This window comes from Coregonus clupeaformis, unplaced genomic scaffold (genome assembly GCF_020615455.1).
Source record: "Coregonus clupeaformis isolate EN_2021a unplaced genomic scaffold, ASM2061545v1 scaf1158, whole genome shotgun sequence".
In the NCBI taxonomy this organism is placed as follows: Eukaryota; Metazoa; Chordata; class Actinopteri; order Salmoniformes; family Salmonidae; genus Coregonus; species Coregonus clupeaformis.
In genome coordinates this window covers 107,328-134,934 of record NW_025534612.1, presented here as the reverse complement: position 1 = coordinate 134,934, position 27,607 = coordinate 107,328, and the positions used below count along the sequence as shown (strand labels likewise).

The 27,607-nt window shown below is 44.2% G+C and overlaps 1 protein-coding gene across 1 annotated transcript; it reads left to right on the top strand.

The window, feature by feature from the left end:
- Positions 1–27,607, top strand: LOC121548192 (corticosteroid 11-beta-dehydrogenase isozyme 2; the record flags this gene model as incomplete). The annotated part of the gene is made up of 4 exons (XM_045217636.1): positions 1–247; positions 18,600–18,785; positions 22,891–23,028; positions 25,788–27,607. Coding segments are annotated over 4 exons (993 nt in total), but the record flags the coding sequence as incomplete, so codon positions are not given.

Below are 27,607 nucleotides of genomic sequence, written 5' to 3'. Positions count from 1 at the left end.
CCTGTCATTCTGTCCCTCCCTCCCTTTCTACCAGGCTGTGACACAGGCTTCGGGAAGGCTGCAGCGTGGCGTCTGGACGCACAGGGTTTTGAGGTGTTTGCTACGGTGTTGGACCTGTCTGGGGAGGGAGCCAGGGAGCTCCAGAGGACCTGCTCCCCTCGTCTCACCCTACTACAGGTGGACATCACCCAGCCACAGCAGGTCCAACGGGCTCTTCTAGACACCAAGGCCAAACTGGGCCTCAGAGGTGAGAGACGCAGGCCCTCGCACACAGATACACATCCATGCAGGCATTCACACAAACAAGTCACTAACACACACCCAGAACACACAAACAACAGTCACAGTGTGCGTCTCTAATGGCACCCTGTCCCCTATATGGTCCACTGACCTAATGGCACCCTGTCCCCTATATGGTCCACTGACCTAATGGCACCCTGTCCCCTATATGGTCCACTGACCTAATGGCACCCTGTTCCCTATATGGTCCACTGACCTAATGGCACCCTGTCCCCTATATGGTACACTGACCTAATGGCACCCTGTCCCCTATATGATACACTGACCTAATGGCACCCTGTCCCCTATATGGTACACTGACCTAATGGCACCCTGTCCCCTATATGGTACACTGACCTAATGGCACCCTGTCCCCTATATGGTCCACTGACCTAATGGCACCCTGTTCCCTATGGATGAGGAAACAGGATGAGGAAACAGGAAAGAGGAAACAGAGAAGAGGAAACAGAGGGAGGAAACAGGATGAGGAAACATAGAAGAGGAAACAGGGTAGAGGAAACAGAAAGAGGAAACAGGGAGGGGGAAACAGGGAAGAGGAAACAGGGAAGAGGAAACAGAGAAGAGGAAACAGGAGGGAGGAAACAGGCTAAGGAAACAGGGAGAGGAAACAGAGACGAGGAAACAGGAGAGAGGATCCAGAGAAGAGGAAACAGGAGGGAGGAAACATGGAAGAGGAAACAGGAGAGAGGAACCAGGGAAGAAGGACCAGGGAAGAGGAACCAGAGAAGAGGAAACAGGAGAGGGGAAACAGGGAGAGGCACCAGAGAAGAGGAAACAGGAGAGAGGAAACAGGAAGAGGAAACAGGAAAGAGGAAACAGGTATGATGAAACAGGTAAGAGGAAACAAGGGAGAGGAAACAGGGTAGAGGAAATAGGGAAGAGGAAACAGAAAGAGGAAACAGGGAGGGGGAAACAGGTAAGAGGAAAATAGGGAGAGGAAACAGGGTAGAGGAAACAGAAAGAGGAAACAGGGAGGGGGAAACAGACTAAGGAAACATGGAAGAGGAACCAGAGAAGAGGAAACAGGAGAGAGGAAACAGGGAAGAGGAAACAGGGGAGAGGAAACAGGAGGGAGGAAACAGGGAAGAGGAAACAGGGTAGAGAAAACAGGGGATAGGAAACAGGAGAGAGGAAACAGGGGAGAGGAAACAGGAGAGAGAAAACAGGGAAGAGGAAACAGGAGGGAGGAAACAGGAGAGAGAAAACAGGGAGAGGAAACAGAAAAGAGGCAACATGGATGAGGAAACAGGATGAGGAAACAGGAAAGAGGAAACAGAGAAGAGGAAACAGAGGGAGGAAACAGGATGAGGAAACATAGAAGAGGAAACAGGGTAGAGGAAACAGAAAGAGGAAACAGGGAGGGGGAAACAGGGAAGAGGAAACAGGGAAGAGGAAACAGGGAAGAGGAAACAGGAGAGAGGAAACAGGAGGGAGGAAACAGGCTAAGGAAACAGGGAGAGGAAACAGAGAGAGGAAACAGGAGAGAGGATCCAGAGAAGAGGAAACAGGAGGGAGGAAACATGGAAGAGGAAACAGGAGAGAGGAACCAGGGAAGAAGGACCAGGGAAGAGGAACCAGAGAAGAGGAAACAGGAGAGGGGAAACAGGGAGAGGCACCAGAGAAGAGGAAACAGGAGAGAGGAAACAGGAAGATGAAACAGGAAAGAGGAAACAGGTATGATGAAACAGGTAAGAGGAAACAAGGGAGAGGAAACAGGGTAGAGGAAATAGGGAAGAGGAAACAGAAAGAGGAAACAGGGAGGGGGAAACAGGTAAGAGGAAACAGGGAGGAGGAAACAGGGAGGAGGAAACAGGGAAGAGGAAACAGGAGGGAGGAAACAGGGGGGAGGAAACAGGCTAAGGAACAGGGAGAGGAAACAGGAAAGAGGATCCAGAGAAGAGGAAACAGGAGAGAGGAAACAGAAAAGAGGAAACAGGAGAGAGGAACCAGGGAAGAAGGACCAGGGAAGAGGAACAAGAGAAGAGGAAACAGGAGAGGGGAAACAGGGAGAGGCACCAGAGAAGAGGAAACAGGAGAGAGGAAACAGGGTAAGGAAACAGGGTAAAGAAACAGGAAAGAGGAAACAGGTAAGAGGAAACAGGGAAGAGGAAACATGGAAGAGGAAACACAGAAGAGGAAACATGGTAAAGGAAACATGAAAAAAGGAAACATGAAAGTGGAAACATGGAAAAAAAGGAAACAGAAAAGAAGAAACAGGAAAGAGGAAACATGGAGGGGAAACAGGGAGGGGAAACATGGAAGAGGAAACAGGTAGGAGGAAACGGGTAAGAGGAAACATGGAAAAAGGAAACATGAGAGGGGAAACAGAAAAGAGGAAACGGATAATAGGAAACAGGGGACGAGGAAACAGGAAAGAGGAAACAGAGTGAGGAAACAGGAGAGAGGAAACAGGAGAGAGGAAACAGGAAAAGTGAACATTGAATGTGGGTACCTAAAGATGATTTTAGGTCACACCACACAGGAGTTAGTCACATGAGCATGCCTGGGCTGGTTTAATGACCCACTCTCACACACGTACACACATACGCACACGCACACACACACATGCACGCACTCGCATATGCACGCACGCACGAACACACACACACACAAAAAACACGCACACAGTGGTTGGCCTCTAGTCTGAGTGAGTGCGTTGATGTTCCTTTACAGCCACAATGATAAAACACTTGTATTTGTCCACACTGGGCTGGCAAAGGAAACACACCTGGACTTCAGGTGAACTAGACAAAGGAAACACACCTGGACACCTACTGCCAGGTACAGTAGATACTGTATCTCTCTCTGGCTGGAGACAGTGTTTTGTAATCCTGTCTGGACTGACGCGTGTCTTTCCTGTCTATACAAACACAGGCCAAACATGACCGACTGATGATGATAACCAGGTTATGTAATAATCTAGACCTCCTATGGTAACCTGATGGTTTACTGGTTGACTGTAATAATCTAGACCTCCTATGGTAACCTGATGGTTTCCTGGTTGACTGTAATAATCTAGACCTCCTATGGTAACCTGATGGTTACTTCCTGGTTGACTGTAATAATCTAGACCTCCTATGGTAACCTGATGGTTTCCTGGTTGACTGTAATAATGTAGACCTCCTACGGTAACCTGATGGTTTCCTGGTTGACTGTAATAATCTAGACCTCCCTATGATAACCTGATGGTTTCCTGGTTGACTGTAATAATCTAGACCTCCTATGGTAACCTGATGGTTTCCTGGTTGACTGTAATAATCTAGACCTCCTATGGTAACCTGATGGTTTCCTGGTTGACTGTAATAATCTAGACCTCCTATGGTAACCTGATGGTTTACTGGTTGACTGTAATAATCTAGACCTCCTATGGTAACCTGATGGTTTCCTGGTTGACTGTAATAATCTAGACCTCCTATGGTAACCTGATGGTTTCCTGGTTGACTGTAATAATCTAGACCTCCTATGGTAACCTGATGGTTTCCTGGTTGACTGTAATAATCTAGACCTCCTATGGTAACCTGATGGTTTCCTGGTTGACTGTAATAATCTAGACCTCCTATGGTAACCTGATGGTTTCCTGGTTGACTGTAATAATCTAGACCTCCTATGGTAACCTGATGGTTTCCTGGTTGACTGTAATAATCTAGACCTCCTATGGTAACCTGATGGTTTACTGGTTGACTGTAATAATCTAGACCTCCTATGGTAACCTGATGGTTTACTGGTTGACTGTAATAATCTAGACCTCCTATGGTAACCTGATGGTTTCCTGGTTGACTGTAATAATCTAGACCTCCTATGGTAACCTGATGGTTTCCTGGTTGACTGTAATATCTAGACCTCCTATGGTAACCTGATGGTTTACTGGTTGACTGTATCGCAGTGCTAGCTGTGCCACTAGAGATCCTGGTTCGAATCCAGGCTCTGTCGTAGCCGGCCGCGACCGGGAGACCCATGGGGAGGCGCACATTTGGCCCAGCGTCGTCCAGGGTAGGGGAGGGAATGGCCGGCAGGGGATGTAGCTCAGTTGGTAGAGCATGGCGTTTGCAATGCCAGGGTTGTGGGTTCGATAAAATAATGTATGCGCTAACTGTAAGTCGCGTTGGATAAGAGCGTCTGCTAAATGACTAAAATGTAAATGTAATGTAATAATCTAGACCTCCTATGGTAACCTGATGGTTTCCTGGTTGACTGTAATAATCTAGACCTCCTATGGTAACCTGATGGTTTCCTGGTTGACTGTAATAATCTAGACCTCCTATGGTAACCTGATGGTTTCCTGGTTGACTGTAATATCTAGACCTCCTATGGTAACCTGATGGTTTCCTGGTTGACTGTAATAATCTAGACCTCCTATGGTAACCTGATGGTTTACTGGTTGACTGTAATATCTAGACCTCCTATGGTAACCTGATGGTTTACTGGTTGACTGTAATAATCTAGACCTCCTATGGTAACCTGATGGTTACTTCCTGGTTGACTGTAATAATCTAGACCTCCTATGGTAACCTGATGGTTACTTCCTGGTTGACTGTAATAATCTAGACCTCCTATGGTAACCTGATGGTTTACTGGTTGACTGTAATAATCTAGACCTCCTATGGTAACCTGATGGTTTACTGGTTGACTGTAATAATCTAGACCTCCTATGGTAACCTGATGGTTTACTGGTTGACTGTAATAATCTAGACCTCCTATGGTAACCTGATGGTTTACTGGTTGACTGTAATAATCTAGACCTCCTATGGTAACCTGATGGTTTCCTGGTTGACTGTAATAATCTAGACCTCCTATGGTAACCTGATGGTTTACTGGTTGACTGTAATAATCTAGACCTCCTATGGTAACCTGATGGTTTACTGGTTGACTGTAATAATCTAGACCTCCTATGGTAACCTGATGGTTTACTGGTTGACTGTAATAATCTAGACCTCCTATGGTAACCTGATGGTTTACTGGTTGACTGTAATAATCTAGACCTCCTATGGTAACCTGATGGTTTCCTGGTTGACTGTAATAATCTAGACCTCCTATGGTAACCTGATGGTTACTTCCTGGTTGACTGTAATAATCTAGACCTCCTATGGTAACCTGATGGTTTCCTGGTTGACTGTAATAATCTAGACCTCCTACGGTAACCTGATGGTTTCCTGGTTGACTGTAATAATCTAGACCTCCTATGATAACCTGATGGTTTCCTGGTTGACTGTAATAATCTAGACCTCCTATGGTAACCTGATGGTTTCCTGGTTGACTGTAATAATCTAGACCTCCTATGGTAACCTGATGGTTTCCTGGTTGACTGTAATAATCTAGACCTCCTATGGTAACCTGATGGTTTACTGGTTGACTGTAATAATCTAGACCTCCTATGGTAACCTGATGGTTTCCTGGTTGACTGTAATAATCTAGACCTCCTATGGTAACCTGATGGTTTCCTGGTTGACTGTAATAATCTAGACCTCCTATGGTAACCTGATGGTTTCCTGGTTGACTGTAATAATCTAGACCTCCTATGGTAACCTGATGGTTTCCTGGTTGACTGTAATAATCTAGACCTCCTATGGTAACCTGATGGTTTCCTGGTTGACTGTAATAATCTAGACCTCCTATGGTAACCTGATGGTTTCCTGGTTGACTGTAATAATCTAGACCTCCTATGGTAACCTGATGGTTTACTGGTTGACTGTAATAATCTAGACCTCCTATGGTAACCTGATGGTTTACTGGTTGACTGTAATAATCTAGACCTCCTATGGTAACCTGATGGTTTCCTGGTTGACTGTAATAATCTAGACCTCCTATGGTAACCTGATGGTTTCCTGGTTGACTGTAATATCTAGACCTCCTATGGTAACCTGATGGTTTACTGGTTGACTGTATCGCAGTGCTAGCTGTGCCACTAGAGATCCTGGTTCGAATCCAGGCTCTGTCGTAGCCGGCCGCGACCGGGGAGACCCATGGGGCGGCGCACATTTGGCCCAGCGTCGTCCAGGGTAGGGGAGGGAATGGCCGGCAGGGGATGTAGCTCAGTTGGTAGAGCATGGCGTTTGCAATGCCAGGGTTGTGGGTTCGATAAAATAATGTATGCGCTAACTGTAAGTCGCTCTGGATAAGAGCGTCTGCTAAATGACTAAAATGTAAATGTAATGTAATAATCTAGACCTCCTATGGTAACCTGATGGTTTCCTGGTTGACTGTAATAATCTAGACCTCCTATGGTAACCTGATGGTTTCCTGGTTGACTGTAATAATCTAGACCTCCTATGGTAACCTGATGGTTTCCTGGTTGACTGTAATATCTAGACCTCCTATGGTAACCTGATGGTTTCCTGGTTGACTGTAATAATCTAGACCTCCTATGGTAACCTGATGGTTTACTGGTTGACTGTAATATCTAGACCTCCTATGGTAACCTGATGGTTTACTGGTTGACTGTAATAATCTAGACCTCCTATGGTAACCTGATGGTTACTTCCTGGTTGACTGTAATAATCTAGACCTCCTATGGTAACCTGATGGTTACTTCCTGGTTGACTGTAATAATCTAGACCTCCTATGGTAACCTGATGGTTTACTGGTTGACTGTAATAATCTAGACCTCCTATGGTAACCTGATGGTTTACTGGTTGACTGTACTAATCTAGACCTCCTATGGTAACCTGATGGTTTACTGGTTGACTGTAATAATCTAGACCTCCTATGGTAACCTGATGGTTTACTGGTTGACTGTAATAATCTAGACCTCCTATGGTAACCTGATGGTTTCCTGGTTGACTGTAATAATCTAGACCTCCTATGGTAACCTGATGGTTTACTGGTTGACTGTAATAATCTGGACCTCCTATGGTAACCTGATGGTTTACTGGTTGACTGTAATAATCTAGACCTCCTATGGTAACCTGATGGTTTACTGGTTGACTGTAATAATCTAGACCTCCTATGGTAACCTGATGGTTTCCTGGTTGACTGTAATAATCTAGACCTCCTATGGTAACCTGATGGTTTCCTGGTTGACTGTAATAATCTAGACCTCCTATGGTAACCTGATGGTTTCCTGGTTGACTGTAATAATCTAGACCTCCAATGGTAACCTGATGGTTTACTGGTTGACTGTAATAATCTACACCTCCTATGGTAACCTGATGGTTTACTGGTTGACTGTAATAATCTAGACCTCCTATGGTAACCTGATGGTTACTTCCTGGTTGACTGTAATAATCTAGACCTCCTATGGTAACCTGATGGTTACTTCCTGGTTGACTGTAATAATCTAGACCTCCTATGGTAACCTGATGGTTTACTGGTTGACTGTAATAATCTAGACCTCCTATGGTAACCTGATGGTTATCCTGGTTGACTGTAATAATCTAGACCTCCTATGGTAACCTGATGGTTTACTGGTTGACTGTAATAATCTAGACCTCCTATGGTAACCTGATGGTTTCCTGGTTGACTGTAATAATCTAGACCTCCTATGGTAACCTGATGGTTTACTGGTTGACTGTAATAATCTAGACCTCCTATGGTAACCTGATGGTTTACTGGTTGACTGTACTAATCTAGACCTCCTATGGTAACCTGATGGTTTCCTGGTTGACTGTAATATCTAGACCTCCTATGGTAACCTGATGGTTACTTCCTGGTTGACTGTAATAATCTAGACCTCCTATGGTAACCTGATGGTTTCCTGGTTGACTGTAATAATCTAGACCTCCTATGGTAACCTGATGGTTACTTCCTGGTTGACTGTAATAATCTAGACCTCCTATGGTAACCTGATGGTTTCCTGGTTGACTGTAATAATCTAGACCTCCTATGGTAACCTGATGGTTTACTGGTTGACTGTAATAATCTAGACCTCCTATGGTAACCTGATGGTTTACTGGTTGACTGTACTAATCTAGACCTCCTATGGTAACCTGATGGTTTCCTGGTTGACTGTAATAATCTAGACCTCCTATGGTAACCTGATGGTTTCCTGGTTGACTGTAATAATCTAGACTTCCTATGGTAACCTGATGGTTTCCTGGTTGACTGTAATAATCTAGACCTCCTATGGTAACCTGATGGTTTCCTGGTTGACTGTAATAATCTAGACCTCCTATGGTAACCTGATGGTTTCCTGGTTGACTGTAATAATCTAGACCTCATATGGTAACCTGATGGTTTCCTGGTTGACTGTAATAATCTAGACCTCCTATGGTAACCTGATGGTTTACTGGTTGACTGTAATAATCTAGACCTCCTATGGTAACCTGATGGTTTACTGGTTGACTGTAATAATCTAGACCTCCTATGGTAACCTGATGGTTTACTGGTTGACTGTAATAATCTAGACCTCCTATGGTAACCTGATGGTTTACTGGTTGACTGTAATAATCTAGACCTCCTATGGTAACCTGATGGTTTCCTGGTTGACTGTAATAATCTAGACCTCCTATGGTAACCTGATGGTTTACTGGTTGACTGTAATAATCTAGACCTCCTATGGTAACCTGATGGTTACTTCCTGGTTGACTGTAATAATCTAGACCTCCTATGGTAACCTGATGGTTTACTGGTTGACTGTAATAATCTAGACCTCCTATGGTAACCTGATGGTTTCCTGGTTGACTGTAATAATCTAGACCTCCTATGGTAACCTGATGGTTTACTGGTTGACTGTAATAATCTAGACCTCCTATGGTAACCTGATGGTTTCCTGGTTGACTGTAATAATCTAGACCTCCTATGGTAACCTGATGGTTTACTGGTTGACTGTAATAATCTAGACCTCCTATGGTAACCTGATGGTTTACTGGTTGACTGTACTAATCTAGACCTCCTATGGTAACCTGATGGTTTCCTGGTTGACTGTAATATCTAGACCTCCTATGGTAACCTGATGGTTACTTCCTGGTTGACTGTAATAATCTAGACCTCCTATGGTAACCTGATGGTTTCCTGGTTGACTGTAATAATCTAGACCTCCTATGGTAACCTGATGGTTACTTCCTGGTTGACTGTAATAATCTAGACCTCCTATGGTAACCTGATGGTTTCCTGGTTGACTGTAATAATCTAGACCTCCTATGGTAACCTGATGGTTTACTGGTTGACTGTAATAATCTAGACCTCCTATGGTAACCTGATGGTTTACTGGTTGACTGTACTAATCTAGACCTCCTATGGTAACCTGATGGTTTCCTGGTTGACTGTAATAATCTAGACCTCCTATGGTAACCTGATGGTTTCCTGGTTGACTGTAATAATCTAGACTTCCTATGGTAACCTGATGGTTTCCTGGTTGACTGTAATAATCTAGACCTCCTATGGTAACCTGATGGTTTCCTGGTTGACTGTAATAATCTAGACCTCCTATGGTAACCTGATGGTTTCCTGGTTGACTGTAATAATCTAGACCTCCTATGGTAACCTGATGGTTTACTGGTTGACTGTAATAATCTAGACCTCCTATGGTAACCTGATGGTTTACTGGTTGACTGTAATAATCTAGACCTCCTATGGTAACCTGATGGTTTACTGGTTGACTGTAATAATCTAGACCTCCTATGGTAACCTGATGGTTTACTGGTTGACTGTAATAATCTAGACCTCCTATGGTAACCTGATGGTTTTCCTGGTTGACTGTAATAATCTAGACCTCCTATGGTAACCTGATGGTTTACTGGTTGACTGTAATAATCTAGACCTCCTATGGTAACCTGATGGTTTACTGGTTGACTGTAATAATCTAGACCTCCTATGGTAACCTGATGGTTTACTGGTTGACTGTAATAATCTAGACCTCCTATGGTAACCTGATGGTTTACTGGTTGACTGTAGTAATCTAGACCTCCTATGGTAACCTGATGGTTTCCTGGTTGACTGTAGTAATCTAGACCTCCTATGGTAACCTGATGGTTTACTGGTTGACTGTAATAATCTAGACCTCCTATGGTAACCTGATGGTTTCCTGGTTGACTGTAATAATCTAGACCTCCTATGGTAACCTGATGGTTTCCTGGTTGACTGTAATAATCTAGACCTCCTATGGTAACCTGATGGTTTCCTGGTTGACTGTAATAATCTAGACCTCCTATGGTAACCTGATGGTTTACTGGTTGACTGTAATAATCTAGACCTCCTATGGTAACCTGATGGTTTACTGGTTGACTGTAATAATCTAGACCTCCTATGGTAACCTGATGGTTTACTGGTTGACTGTAATAATCTAGACCTCCTATGGTAACCTGATGGTTTACTGGTTGACTGTAATAATCTAGACCTCCTATGGTAACCTGATGGTTTACTGGTTGACTGTAATAATCTAGACCTCCTATGGTAACCTGATGGTTTCCTGGTTGACTGTAATAATCTAGACCTCCTATGGTAACCTGATGGTTTACTGGTTGACTGTAATAATCTAGACCTCCTATGGTAACCTGATGGTTTCCTGGTTGACTGTAATAATCTAGACCTCCTATGGTAACCTGATGGTTTCCTGGTTGACTGTAATAATCTAGACCTCCTATGGTAACCTGATGGTTTCCTGGTTGACTGTAATAATCTAGACCTCCTATGGTAACCTGATGGTTTCCTGGTTGACTGTAATAATCTAGACCTCCTATGGTAACCTGATGGTTTCCTGGTTGACTGTAATAATCTAGACCTCCTATGGTAACCTGATGGTTTCCTGGTTGACTGTAATAATCTAGACCTCCTATGGTAACCTGATGGTTTCCTGGTTGACTGTAATAATCTAGACCTCCTATGGTAACCTGATGGTTTCCTGGTTGACTGTAATAATCTAGACCTCCTATGGTAACCTGATGGTTTACTGGTTGACTGTAATAATCTAGACCTCCTATGGTAACCTGATGGTTTCCTGGTTGACTGTAATAATCTAGACCTCCTATGGTAACCTGATGGTTTCCTGGTTGACTGTAATAATCTAGACCTCCTATGGTAACCTGATGGTTTACTGGTTGACTGTAATAATCTAGACCTCCTATGGTAACCTGATGGTTTACTGGTTGACTGTAATAATCTAGACCTCCTATGGTAACCTGATGGTTTACTGGTTGACTGTAATAATCTAGACCTCCTATGGTAACCTGATGGTTTACTGGTTGACTGTAATAATCTAGACCTCCTATGGTAACCTGATGGTTTACTGGTTGACTGTAATAATCTAGACCTCCTATGGTAACCTGATGGTTTACTGGTTGACTGTAATAATCTAGACCTCCTATGGTAACCTGATGGTTTCCTGGTTGACTGTAATAATCTAGACCTCCTATGGTAACCTGATGGTTTACTGGTTGACTGTAATAATCTAGACCTCCTATGGTAACCTGATGGTTTCCTGGTTAACTGTAATAATCTAGACCTCCTATGGTAACCTGATGGTTTCCTTGTTGACTGTAATAATCTAGACCTCCTATGGTAACCTGATGGTTTCCTGGTTGACTGTAATAATCTACACCTCCTATGGTAACCTGATGGTTTCCTGGTTGACTGTAATAATCTAGATCTCCTATGGTAACCTGATGGTTTCCTGGTTGACTGTAATAATCTAGACCTCCTATGGTAACCTGATGGTTTCCTGGTTGACTGTAATAATCTAGATCTCCTATGGTAACCTGATGGTTTCCTGGTTGACTGTAATAATCTAGACCTCCTATGGTAACCTGATGGTTTACTGGTTGACTGTAATAATCTAGACCTCCTATGGTAACCTGATGGTTTACTGGTTGACTGTAATAATCTAGACCTCCTATGGTAACCTGATGGTTTCCTGGTTGACTGTAATAATCTAGACCTCCTATGGTAACCTGATGGTTTCCTGGTTGACTGTAATAATCTAGACCTCCTATGGTAACCTGATGGTTTACTGGTTGACTGTAATAATCTAGACCTCCTATGGTAACCTGATGGTTTACTGGTTGACTGTAATAATCTAGACCTCCTATGGTAACCTGATGGTTTCCTGGTTGACTGTAATAATCTAGACCTCCTATGGTAACCTGATGGTTTCCTGGTTGACTGTAATAATCTAGACCTCCTATGGTAACCTGATGGTTTCCTGGTTGACTGTAATAATCTAGACCTCCTATGGTAACCTGATGGTTTCCTGGTTGACTGTAATAATCTAGACCTCCTATGGTAACCTGATGGTTTCCTGGTTGACTGTAATAATCTAGACCTCCTATGGTAACCTGATGGTTTCCTGGTTGACTGTAATAATCTAGACCTCCTATGGTAACCTGATGGTTTCCTGGTTGACTGTAATAATCTAGACCTCCTATGGTAACCTGATGGTTTACTGGTTGACTGTAATAATCTAGACCTCCTATGGTAACCTGATGGTTTCCTGGTTGACTGTAATAATCTAGACCTCCTATGGTAACCTGATGGTTTCCTGGTTGACTGTAATAATCTAGACCTCCTATGGTAACCTGATGGTTTCCTGGTTGACTGTAATAATCTAGACCTCCTATGGTAACCTGATGGTTTCCTGGTTGACTGTAATAATCTAGACCTCCTATGGTAACCTGATGGTTTCTGGTTGACTGTAATAATCTAGACCTCCTATGGTAACCTGATGGTTTCCTGGTTGACTGTAATAATCTAGACCTCCTATGGTAACCTGATGGTTTCCTGGTTGACTGTAATAATCTAGACCTCCTATGGTAACCTGATGGTTTCCTGGTTGACTGTAATAATCTAGACCTCCTATGGTAACCTGATGGTTTCCTGGTTGACTGTAATAATCTAGACCTCCTATGGTAACCTGATGGTTTCCTGGTTGACTGTAATAATCTAGACCTCCTATGGTAACCTGATGGTTTACTGGTTGACTGTAATAATCTAGACCTCCTATGGTAACCTGATGGTTTCCTGGTTGACTGTAATAATCTAGACCTCCTATGGTAACCTGATGGTTTCCTGGTTGACTGTAATAATCTAGACCTCCTATGGTAACCTGATGGTTTACTGGTTGACTGTAATAATCTAGACCTCCTATGGTAACCTGATGGTTTACTGGTTGACTGTAATAATCTAGACCTCCTATGGTAACCTGATGGTTTACTGGTTGACTGTAATAATCTAGACCTCCTATGGTAACCTGATGGTTTACTGGTTGACTGTAATAATCTAGACCTCCTATGGTAACCTGATGGTTTACTGGTTGACTGTAATAATCTAGACCTCCTATGGTAACCTGATGGTTTCCTGGTTGACTGTAATAATCTAGACCTCCTATGGTAACCTGATGGTTTCCTGGTTGACTGTAATAATCTAGACCTCCTATGGTAACCTGATGGTTTCCTGGTTGACTGTAATAATCTAGACCTCCTATGGTAACCTGATGGTTTCCTTGTTGACTGTAATAATCTAGACCTCCTATGGTAACCTGATGGTTTCCTGGTTGACTGTAATAATCTAGACCTCCTATGGTAACCTGATGGTTTCCTGGTTGACTGTAATAATCTAGACCTCCTATGGTAACCTGATGGTTTCCTGGTTGACTGTAATAATCTAGACCTCCTATGGTAACCTGATGGTTTCCTGGTTGACTGTAATAATCTAGACCTCCTATGGTAACCTGATGGTTTCCTGGTTGACTGTAATAATCTAGACCTCCTATGGTAACCTGATGGTTTCCTGGTTGACTGTAATAATCTAGACCTCCTATGGTAACCTGATGGTTTCCTGGTTGACTGTAATAATCTAGACCTCCTATGGTAACCTGATGGTTTCCTGGTTGACTGTAATAATCTAGACCTCCTATGGTAACCTGATGGTTTACTGGTTGACTGTAATAATCTAGACCTCCTATGGTAACCTGATGGTTTCCTGGTTGACTGTAATAATCTAGACCTCCTATGGTAACCTGATGGTTTCCTGGTTGACTGTAATAATCTAGACCTCCTATGGTAACCTGATGGTTTCCTGGTTGACTGTAATAATCTAGACCTCCTATGGTAACCTGATGGTTTCCTGGTTGACTGTAATTATCTAATGAAAGTAGACCTCCTATGGTAACCTGATGGTTTACTGGTTGACTGTAATAATCTAGACCTCCTATGGTAACCTGATGGTTTACTGGTTGACTGTAATAATCTAGACCTCCTATGGTAACCTGATGGTTTCCTGGTTGACTGTAATAATCTAGACCTCCTATGGTAACCTGATGGTTTCCTGGTTGACTGTAATAATCTAGACCTCCTATGGTAACCTGATGGTTTACTGGTTGACTGTAATAATCTAGACCTCCTATGGTAACCTGATGGTTTACTGGTTGACTGTAATAATCTAGACCTCCTATGGTAACCTGATGGTTTCCTGGTTGACTGTAATAATCTAGACCTCCTATGGTAACCTGATGGTTTCCTGGTTGACTGTAATAATCTAGACCTCCTATGGTAACCTGATGGTTTCCTGGTTGACTGTAATAATCTAGACCTCCTATGGTAACCTGATGGTTTCCTGGTTGACTGTAATAATCTAGACCTCCTATGGTAACCTGATGGTTTCCTGGTTGACTGTAATAATCTAGACCTCCTATGGTAACCTGATGGTTTACTGGTTGACTGTAATAATCTAGACCTCCTATGGTAACCTGATGGTTTCCTGGTTGACTGTAATAATCTAGACCTCCTATGGTAACCTGATGGTTTCCTGGTTGACTGTAATAATCTAGACCTCCTATGGTAACCTGATGGTTTCCTGGTTGACTGTAATAATCTAGACCTCCTATGGTAACCTGATGGTTTCCTGGTTGACTGTAATAATCTAGACCTCCTATGGTAACCTGATGGTTTACTGGTTGACTGTAATAATCTAGACCTCCTATGGTAACCTGATGGTTTACTGGTTGACTGTAATAATCTAGACCTCCTATGGTAACCTGATGGTTTCCTGGTTGACTGTAATAATCTAGACCTCCTATGGTAACCTGATGGTTTACTGGTTGACTGTAATAATCTAGACCTCCTATGGTAACCTGATGGTTTCCTGGTTGACTGTAATAATCTAGACCTCCTATGGTAACCTGATGGTTTACTGGTTGACTGTAATAATCTAGACCTCCTATGGTAACCTGATGGTTTCCTGGTTGACTGTAATAATCTAGACCTCCTATGGTAACCTGATGGTTTACTGGTTGACTGTAATAATCTAGACCTCCTATGGTAACCTGATGGTTTCCTGGTTGACTGTAATAATCTAGACCTCCTATGGTAACCTGATGGTTTACTGGTTGACTGTAATAATCTAGACCTCCTATGGTAACCTGATGGTTTCCTGGTTGACTGTAATAATCTAGACCTCCTATTGTAACCTGATGGTTTACTGGTTGACTGTAATAATCTAGACCTCCTATGGTAACCTGATGGTTTCCTGGTTGACTGTAATAATCTAGACCTCCTAATGTAACCTTATGGTTTACTGGTTGACTGTAATAATCTAGACCTCCTATGGTAACCTGATGGTTTCCTGGTTGACTGTAATAATCTAGACCTCCTATGGTAACCTGATGGTTTACTGGTTGACTGTAATAATCTAGACCTCCTATGGTAACCTGATGGTTTACTGGTTGACTGTAATAATCTAGACCTCCTATGGTAACCTGATGGTTTACTGGTTGACTGTACTAATCTAGACCTCCTATGGTAACCTGATGGTTTCCTGGTTGACTGTACTAATCTAGACCTCCTATGGTAACCTGATGGTTTCCTGGTTGACTGTAATATCTAGACCTCCTTGGTAACCTGATGGTTACTTCCTGGTTGACTGTAATAATCTAGACCTCCTATGGTAACTGATGGTTTCCTGGTTGACTGTAATAATCTAGACCTCCTATGGTAACCTGATGGTTACTTCCTGGTTGACTGTAATAATCTAGACCTCCTATGGTAACCTGATGGTTTCCTGGTTGACTGTAATAATCTAGACCTCCTATGGTAACCTGATGGTTTACTGGTTGACTGTAATAATCTAGACCTCCTATGGTAACCTGATGGTTTACTGGTTGACTGTACTAATCTAGACCTCCTATGGTAACCTGATGGTTTCCTGGTTGACTGTAATAATCTAGACCTCCTATGGTAACCTGATGGTTTACTGGTTGACTGTAATAATCTAGACCTCCTATGGTAACCTGATGGTTTCCTGGTTGACTGTAATAATCTAGACCTCCTATGGTAACCTGATGGTTACTTCCTGGTTGACTGTAATAATCTAGACCTCCTATGGTAACCTGATGGTTTCCTGGTTGACTGTAATAATCTAGACCTCCTATGGTAACCTGATGGTTTCCTGGTTGACTGTAATAATCTAGACCTCCTATGGTAACCTGATGGTTACTTCCTGGTTGACTGTAATAATCTAGACCTCCTATGGTAACCTGATGGTTTCCTGGTTGACTGTAATAATCTAGACCTCCTATGGTAACCTGATGGTTTCCTGGTTGACATTCTTGTGTGGAAACTGAAAGGTACAAATGACTCAGTAGCTCTCTACATTGGCTTACAGCAATGGTGCAGAATTATGCAAAGGAGGGTTTTGACTAGTGTGAAACGATGCCTCTCTGTGGGAAATGTGTGGAAATACATCCATCGACTTGGCTATTGTAGGTTTGCAAATCCTGTTTGGTTTGTTTTATTGTAAGCAGTTGGGAAATTGATGGAGAATATGCACATGGTTTTCTGTAAGTGTTGAATTTGGGTGATATGGGAATCATGTATTATATTGTTAATTTACAAGGACAAGATTGTATTCTGGGAAATAAAATGTTGTTTAAATGTTTGTTCTCGCTGTCCCTACGCCTCTCTCTCTCTCTCTCTCTCTCTCTCTCTCTCTCTCTGTCTCTCTCTCTCTCTCTGTCTCTCTCTCTCTCTCTCTCTCTCTCTCTCTCTCTCTCTCTCTTTCTCTCTCTCTCTCTCTATATATATATATATTCAATTTCAATATTCTTTATTTCCATGGGAAACATATGTTAACATTGTCAAAGCAAGTGAAATGGATAATAAACAAAAGTGAAATAAACAATTACCAAAATTAACAGTAAACATTACACTCACAAATTTCCAAAACAATAAAGACATTTCAATTGTCATATTATGTCTATATACAGTGTTTTAACAATGTGCAAATAGTTAAAGTACAACAAATCAAATAAAATTTTATTTGCCACATGCGCCGAATACAGGTACAGGGGTAGACATTACCGTGAAATGCTTACTTACAGCCCTTAACCAACAGTGCATTTATTTGTTAATAAAAAAGTAAAATAAAACAACAACAAAAAAGTGTTGAGAGAAAAAAAGAGCAGAAGTAAAATAAAATAACAGTAGGGAGGCTATATATACAGGGGGGGGGTACCGGTGCAGAGTCAATGTGCGGGGGCACCGGCTAATTTAGGTAGTTGAGGTAATATGTACATGTGGGTAGAGTTAAAGTAACTATGCATAAATAATTAACAGAGTAGCAGCAGCGTAAAAATATGGGGTGGGGGTGGGGGGTGGGGGGGGTGGGGGGGCAGTGCAAATAGTCTGGGTAGCCATGATTAGCTGTTCAGGAGTCTTATGGCTTGGGGGTAGAAGCTGTTGAGAAGCCTTTTGGACAGGGAAAATAAATAAACACGTGTTGTATTTACAATGGTGTTTGTTCTTCACTGGTTGCCCTTTTCTTGTGGCAACAGGTCACAAATCTTGCAGCTGTGATGGCACACTGTGGTATTTCACCCAATAGATATGGGAGTTTATCCAAATTGGGTTTGTTTTCGAATTCTTTGTGGGTCTATGTAATCTGAGGGAAATATGAGTATCTAATATGGTCATACATTTGGCAGGAGGTTATGAAGTGCAGCTCAGTTTCCACCTCATTTTGTAGGCAGTGTGCACATAGCCTGTCTTCTCTTGAGAGCCAGGTCTGCCTACGGTGGCCTTTCTCAATAGCAAGGCTATGCTCACTGAGTCTGTACATAGTCAAAGCTTTCCTTAAGTTTGGGTCAGTCACAGTGGTCAGGTATTCTGCCACTGTGTACTCTCTGTTTAGGGCCAAATACTATAAATACAAGACTTCAGATTCTAGTAGGGTGAGGTCGGGTGCTGCAGACTGTTCTAGTGCCCTCGCCAATTTGTTGATATAAGTGTTGAAGAGGGTGGGGCTCAAGGTGCATCCCTGTCTCACCCTTTCTCTCTCTCTCTCTCTCTCTCTCTCTCTCTCTCTCTCTCTCTCTCTCTCTCTCTCTCTCTCTCTCTCTCTCTCTCTCTCTCTCTCTCTCTCTCTCTCCTCTCTCTCTCTAGGTCTGTGGGGCTTGGTGAATAATGCAGGAGTGTGTGTTAACTTCGGGGATGCAGAGCTTTCTCTGATGTCTAACTACCGTGGATGTATGGAGGTGAACTTCTTTGGGACTCTGAATGTCACCAAGACATTCCTGCCTCTGCTACGTCAGGCCAAGGGACGTATCGTCACTATCTCCAGCCCTGCAGGTGGGTGGATCACACGCACGCACACACGCACACACACACACACACACACGCACACACGCACGCACGCACACGCACGCGCGCACACACACACACACACACACACTCAGAAAGACAACTCACCACATACTCATACACACACCTCCCACATTGTCTCAACACAACGTTCAGGGTTAAATCTGTCTGGCTTTGATACGAACACAACGTTCAGGGTTTATACCTGTCTGGCTTTGATATAAAACACACATTATGTTACAATCAATGCCTGCAATCAAAACCTTGTTGTTGTTTCATACCATATGGTTAAAGTGATTACTACCCTGTCATAACGGATGCCATGGTGGATGTGTCGGTACATAACATTCTGCATGTCAGTCTATTAGTCCTAAATGGCAGCCTTATCCCTGGAGAGATACTGTCCTGCAGGGTTTCGTTCCAACCCTAATCTAGAGCACCTGATTCTAATAATTAGCTGGTTAAGAAGCTGAATCAGGTCAGTTACAACTGGGGTTGAAACGAAAACCTACAGGATGGTAGCTCGCCAGGAACAGGGTTGGAGAACCCTGCCCTACACCCTATTCCCTCCACAGGGCTCTGGTCAAAAGTAGTGCACTGTTTAGGGAATAGGGTGCCATTTGGAATTCAGCAAAGTGTCTTTGGTTTGTGGTTTTTGAGGATCTTGCCAAGATAAAGGTTCCTTTATCAAAACATTTCCCAACCCAACTGCTACATGACATCACCCAAAAAGTCCTGTGATGCCAGCAATCAGAGCTGTCTAAATACTATCATCCCAATAGCAACCAATCAGAGCTGTCTCAATACTATCATCCCTAAAGCAACCAATCAGAGCTGTCTCAATACTATCATCCCTACAGCAACCAATCAGAGCTGTCTCAATACTATCATCCCTATAGCAACCAATCAGAGCTGTCTCAATACTATCATCCCTACAGCAACCAATCAGAGCTGTCTCAATACTATCATCCCTATAGCAACCAATCAGAGCTGTCTCAATACTATCATCCCTATAGCAACCAATCAGTGCTGTCTCAATACTATCATCCCTATAGCAACCAATCAGAGCTGTCTCAATACTATCATCCTATAGAAACCAATCAGAGCAGTCTCAATACTATCATCCCTATAGCAACCAATCAGAGCAGTCTCAATACTATCATCCCTATAGCAACCAATCAGAGCAGTCTCAATACTATCATCCCTACAGCAACCAATCAGAGCAGTCTCAATACTATCATCCCTATAGCAACCAATCAGAGCTGTCTAAATACTATCATCCCTACAGCAACCAATCAGAGCTGTCTAAATACTATCATCCTTACAGCAACCAATCAGAGCAGTCTCAATACTATCATTTTAGTCATTTAGCAGACGCTCTTATCCAGAGCGACTTACAGTTAGTGAGTACATACATTATTTTATTTTTTAAAATATTTTTTCATACTGGCCGCCCGTGGGAATCAAACCCACAACCCTGGCGTTGCAAACGCCATGCTCTACCAACTGAGCTACATCCCTGCCGGCCATTCCCTCAACCACCCTGGGCCAATTGTGCGCCGCCCAATGGGTCTCCCGGTCGCGGCCGGCTACGACAGAGCCTGGATTCGAACCAGGATCTCTAGTGGCACAGCTAGCACTGCGATGCAGTGCCTTAGACCACTGTGCCACTCGGCGCCCATATAGCAACCAATCAGAGCAGTCTCAATACTATCATCCCTACAGCAACCAATCAGAGCTGTCTCAATACTATCATCCCTACAGCAACCAATCAGAGCTGTCTCAATACTATCATCCCTATAGCAACCACTGACTCTCAGTGGAAACCCCATAAAGCACCCAGTTTGGTGGAGCTATTTTTGAAATGATTTCTCATGTAACATTTGGATGAAGCAAACCACTATGGAAGGTGCATTGATACATTGAAGGGTTTCAGACGCTGTACAACTACACAACAGTAGAAACATGAAAGAGCCATCATCTGCACATGATTTCAGGCTGCTTCATATTGCTCTGTGACTTCATCTTCCCCCCCCCCTGTGCTGTGAACGCAGGCAATACGACATGCTTCACCTAGCGTTACAGAGACACACCCAGACGGAACACGGTGTTTATACTAGTCAAGCTGTCAGGCTCAGGCTGGATGCATAGAGCCGGATGAGGCCCACTTCACACAGATACAGGTGGGGCCTATTGTCCTAAGGGATATCCCAAATGGTACCCTGTTCCCTCTACAGTGCACTACTTTTGACCCGAGTGTACTAAGTAGGGAATAGGATGGCGTTTGGAAGGTGGCCCTATTTCAGCCTTTTCACTGCCATCCTGTCAGTCGTTGAGTCACAGGGAACGCTCCTCTTAACACTAAAGCATTTCTCTCCACGAGGCCCAGAGGGAAACCACAAACGTAGAAACAGTCTCGATCTGCAATTACATTTTAGTCATTTTAGCAGACGCTCTCATCCCAGAGCGACTTACAGTTAGCGAGTGCATACATTTTTTCATACTGTGTAGCATTGTGTTCCTAACACGCCCTTTAGCATTTCCTGTCTCCCGCCGTCTGGAGTAGAGCGGAACATTGTTGTGGTGTTGCTACATAGTCTGCATCCCAAATGGCACCCTATTCAATCAATTTCAATCAATCAATCAATTTTATTTTATATAGCCCTTCTTACATCAGCTAATATCTCGAAGTGCTGTACAGAAACCCAGCCTAAAACCCCAAACAGCTAATAATGCAGGTGTAGAAGCACGGTGGCTAGGAAAAACTCCCTAGAAAGGCAAAACCTAGGAAGAAACCTAGAGAGGAACCAGGCTATGAGGGGTGGCCAGTCCTCTTCTGGCTGTGCCGGGTGGAGATTATAACAGAACCATGCCAAGATGTTCAAAAATGTTCATAAGTGACAAGCATGGTCAAATAATAATCAGGAATAAATCTCAGTTGGCTTTTCATAGCCGATCATTAGAGTTTAAAACAGCAGGTCTGGGACAGGTAGGGGTTCCATAACCGCAGGCAGAACAGTTTAAACTGGAATAGCAGCAAGGCCAGGCGGACTGGGGACAGCAAGGAGTATATAGTGCACTACTTTTGTACAGGGGCCTATCTGGTCAAAAGTAGTGCACTACATAGGGAATAGGGTGCCATCAGGGGTCTCAGACAGGTTAGGAGAGTTTATGGGCTGACAGCAGCGACATGATGTTGTATAAACATATCTCTCATCGCCTGAAGGAAGAACTGACACATATTTTAATATGGAAGAACCAGTGTCAAGCTGGCCAGCAGAATACCACCCTGCATCCCACTGCTGGCTTGCCTCTGAAACTAAGCTGGGTTGGTCCCTGGATGGGAGACCAGATGCTGCTGGAAGTGGTGTTGGAGGGCCAGTAGGAGTCACTCTTTCTTCTGGTGTAAAATATCCCAATGCCCCAGGGCAGTGATTGGGGACATTGCCCTGTGTAGGGTGCCGTCTTTCGGATGGGAAGTTAAACGGGTGACTCTCTGTGGTCACTAAAGATTCAGCCGGTGTCTTTGGTTTGTGGTTTTTGAGGTTCTTGCCAAGATAAAGGTTCCTTTATCAAAACATTTATTTTAAGAGTAGGGCTGTTAACCTCGCTGTCCTGACTAAATTCCCAATCTGGCCCCTCTTACCATCGTGGCCACCTAATCATTCCCAGCTTCCAATTGGCTCATTCATCCCCCGTCCTCTCCCCTGTAACCATTCCCCGGGTCGTTGCTGTAAATGAGAACGTGTTCTCAGTCCATTTACCTGGTTAAATAAAGGGTTATTTTTTTTGTATCTTTACCGACGTCTTTTAATATGGAAGAACCAGTGTTCTTTTCTTATCTTTACTGACATGTCTTAATTACATTAATCGAAGGGCAAAGTGCGGAAGTTACATTCTAGCAATACAATGAAGATAATAGAACTAGATATGACTAGAGGAAATAGTTAACGCGTGTAAAAAGGGTAAACAGTAGTGGGGAAAGTTACGGCCCAGTCCCTTCAGCCCTCTGAAACAAAGATCTCATTAGATCTCCTATAATACTGTATACTGACGTTGTGGTGTCTCTCTCTCTCTCTGTGTGTCCCTCCAGGAGAGCAGCCGTTCCCCTGTCTAGCAGCGTACGGAGCCTCCAAGGCAGCTCTCAACCTGTTCATCAACACACTCCGCCACGAACTGGAACCCTGGGGGGTGAAAGTGTCCACCATACTGCCATCCTCATACAAGACAGGTGAGGGTTAAAGGTTAGAGGTCAGAGGTTAGGGGTTAAGGTTAGGGTTACAGCTGGAACCCTGGGCGGTCAACGTGTCCACCATACTGTCATCCTCATACAAGACAGGTGAGGGTTAAAGGTCAGAGGTTAGGGGTTAAGGTTAGGGTTACAGCTGGAACCCTGGGCGGTCAACGTGTCCACCATACTGCCATCCTCATACAAGACAGGTGAGGGTTAAAGGTTAGAGGTCAGAGGTTAGGGGTTAAGGTTAGGGTTACAGCTGGAACCCTGGGCGGTCAACGTGTCCACCATACTGCCATCCTCATACAAGACAGGTGAGGGTTAAAGGTCAGAGGTCAGAGGTCAGAGGTCAGGGGTCAGGGATAGGGGTCAGGATTATGGCATCCACCATTCTTCCCTCCTCATACTAGATAGGGGAGGGGAACCTGGGGAGCAGGAGGAAGCGTTTGGGTGTAACACACAGTGGACATGAATGGGGGTAAAATAAAATAAAAAGTTATTTGCCACATGCGCCGAATACAACAGTGAAATGCTTACTTACAAGCCCTTAACCAACAATGCAGTTTACTTTTTTTATTTTTTTAAGGGTTAAGTAAAAAATTGATAAGTAAAAAATAATAAATTGCAAATAATTAAATTAAATTATTAAAAATAAATTAACAGTAGGGAGGCTATATACAGGGGGTACTGGTACAGATCTTCGGGGCGGCAGGTAGCTTAGTGGTTAAGAGCGTTGTGCCAGCAACCGAAAGGTCGCTGGTTCTAATCACCAAATCTGTCGATGTGCCCTTGAGCAAGGCACTTAACCCTACTTGCTCCTGTAAGTCGCTCTGGATAAGAGCGTCTGCTAAATGACTAAAATGTAAATGTAATGTGCGGGGGCACCGGTTAGTTGAGGTAATATGTACATGTGGGTAGAGTTAAAGTGACTATGCATAAATAATAAACAGAGTAGCAGCAGCGTAAAAGGGGTGGGGTGGAATGGCAATGCAAATAGTCCGGGTAGCCATGATTAGCTGTTCAGGAGTCTTGGGGGTAGAAGATGTTAAGAGGCCTTTTGGACCTAGACTTGGCGCTCCGGTACCGCTTGCCGTGCAGTAGCAGAGAGAACAGTATATGACTGAGGTGGCTGGAGTCTTTGACAATTGTTAGGGCCTTCCTCTGACACCGCCTGGTATAGAGGTCCTGGATGGCAGGGAGCTTTGCCCCAGTGATGTACTGGGCCGTACGCACTACCCTCTGTAGTGCCTTGCGGTCGGAGGCTGAGCAGTTGCCATACCAGGCGGTGATGCAACCAGTAAGGATGCTCTCGATGGTGCAGCTGTAGAACTTTTTGAGGATCTGAGAACCCATGCCAAATCTTTTCAGTCTCCTGAGGGGGAATAGGCTTTGTCGTGCCCTCTTCACGACTGTCTTGCTGTGTTTGGACCATGATAGTTTGTTGGTGATGTGGACACCAAGGAACTTGAAGCTCTCGAACCTGTTCCACTACAGCCCCGTCGATGAGAATGGGGGCGTGCTCAGGGCAGGGGAATATGCTAAAGTTGTCACATCCGACACAATGCAACCAGGTCCACCTTCCCTCTCGCTCACCACCAAGCCCTCTTACTACCCCAGAGTTCAAAACAGGCCATGTCCACCTTCCCTCTCGCTCACCACCAAGCCCTCTTACTACCCCAGAGTTCAAAACAGGCCATGTCCACCTTCCCTCTCGCTCACCACCAAGCCCTCTTACTACCCCAGAGTTCAAAACAGGCCATGTCCACCTTCCCACTCGCTCACCACCAAGCCCTCTTACTACCCCAGAGTTCAAAACAGGCCATGTCCACCTTCCCACTCGCTCACCACCAAGCCCTCTTACTACCCCAGAGTTCAAAACAGGCCATGTCCACCTTCCCGCTCGCTCACCACCAAGCCCTCTACAGTATCTACAAAAATGTATCTTCCTTTGTACCTTTGGCTGTCTCTCTGTAGTGGAAGGTGATCTTAGGAGTACAGACTAACAAAGGGTGTTGTGACAGAGTGTAGAGAGATGATAGATGGGATGGGGACTAGAGGAGTGGAACCACCAGAGAGATGATAGATGGGATGGGGACTAGAGGAGTGGAACCACCAGATAGATGATAGATGGGATGGGGACTAGAGGAGTGGAACCACCAGAGAGATGATAGATGGGATGGGGACTAGAGGAGTGGAACCACCAGAGAGATGATAGATGGGATGGGGACTAGAGGAGTGGAACCACCAGAGAGATGATAGATGGGATGGGGACTAGAGGAGTGGAACCACCAGATAGATGATAGATGGGATGGGGACTAGAGGAGTGGAACCACCAGATAGATGATAGATGGGATGGGGACTAGAGGAGTGGAACCACCAGATAGATGATAGATGGGATGGGGACTAGAGGAGTGGAACCACCAGAGAGATGATAGATGGGATGGGGACTAGAGGAGTGGAACCACCAGAGAGATGATAGATGGGATGGGACTAGAGGAGTGGAACCACCAGAGAGATGATAGATGGGATGGGGACTAGAGGAGTGGAACCACCAGAGAGATGATAGATGGGATGGGGACTAGAGGAGTGGAACCACCAGAGAGATGATAGATGGGATGCGGACTAGAGGAGTGGAACCACCAGAGAGATGATAGATGGGATGGGGACTAGAGGAGTGGAAACTGGGTTAAGATAGAGAACATATGGTGTAAGGGAAACTCAATGTTAACTCAACCCTCTATATATCCTGATCCCAGGTCAGTCCAGTAACCAGGAGTACTGGGAGAGTCAGTACAAGACCCTGATCCACAACCTGTCCGCAGGCCTGCTGGAGGAGTACGGGGAGGATTACACCCATGAGACCAAGGACCTCTTCCAGCGATTCGCCCAGTCGGCTAACGAGGACCTGTCACCAGTCATCAACACCATCAGTGAGGCGCTGCTCTCCCCCCAGCCCCTGGTCCGGTACTACGCTGGGCCCGGCGTGGGCCTCATGTACTTCATCTATAGTTATTTCCCTCTGAGTCTCTCGGACAAGTTCCTCCAGAGACTATTTGTGCAGAAGAAGATCATCCCCCGAGCGCTGAGGAAGGAGAATGGGCTCAACGGCAGCCTCAGCCTCAACAACAACAACAACAACAACAACAACAACAACAACGTGGATAAGATAGAGAAGTAGAACAATGAGCTGTTTTTGTAGGAGGTAAAAAGCTGTAGGATCACTGATGTCACATAAACACGCTCATAGTGTTGTTGTCTATTTTGTTTGAATATGTGGTTTTACATTGGTGTTCATATTGAAGGGAAGATGAACTGAAGATGAATTAGTATTGCTTCCCCTTTCCAGTAGACGGCAGACACCAACACGGCTGGCACCAACACGGCTGGCACCAACACGGCTGGCACCAACACGGCTGGCACCAACACGGCTGGCACCAACACGGCTGGCACCAACATGGCTGGCACACAGCTGGCACAGAAGCCAAGTGGAAAAGCCAGAGGTCAGAGGTCAAGTTTAGCTATCACCACAACCACAGACATTAGGAATGTGTCCCAAATGGCACCCTATTCCGTATGTAGTGCACTACTTTAGACCAAGTGCACTACTTTTGAGCAGAACCCCTATGGGCCGTAGTCTAAAGTAATGCACTATGTAGGGAATAGGGTGCCATTTGGGATGCATTTTTAGATCCTAGGTTAGCGTGGACTCTTACCTCACTCCCCTCTGCTGCGGTCTGTGACCAGATAGGGACTGTATAGAGTACTAGACTAATACTGAACGTCCAATACACCAGACACACACAATAGAATGGTCACAATAGCGGCATTTTGCCACATTGCAGTGGTAGGTATGTTTCACCTGTTTGATGTTGGCCAGTGAGGTGCATTGACAAGCTAAATACAGCTAGCTAGGGGTCCATACTCCTGAGCTCATTGTCACCACCAAACACCGCCATACCTAGCGTGGATACCCAACCTGTTTGTGCTACAAACATTGGCATATGACAAGGAGTGGAAGAATAGCCCGAACAGGTCTGGTACCCAGGCTATAACATACCCACTGTAGGGTGAATCCCAAAACCTTATAATGACTGTCACTTCTTCTCCAATGGGTTGAGTTGTCTTTCCTCATCTGTTCTGGAAATACACCAATCTGTCACATCACCACGGAGCTCGGGAAAATACACCAATCTGTCACATCACCATGGAGCTCGGGAAATACACCAATCTGTCACATCACCATGGAGCTCGGGAAATACACCAATCTGTCACATCACCATGGAGCTCGGGAAATACACCAATCTGTCACATCACCATGGAGCTCTGAATTCAAGGACCTTACAGATGTTGTTTTTACTTTGAACAGTTCATTGTTGTGCATCTATTTTTATTGTATTTTTAACCCCACTGAATGTTCTTAAATCAGAGTAGCTATGCCAGTTTTATTTTATGAATCACTGAAACTGTGAATTTTACAAAAAAAATCTGAAAAAAATAATTTCAAAAAAATATGTACATTTTTCACCCGTTGTTCACCTATCTCTGGTAGTATTAAAAGTTGACTTTTTAAAATCTC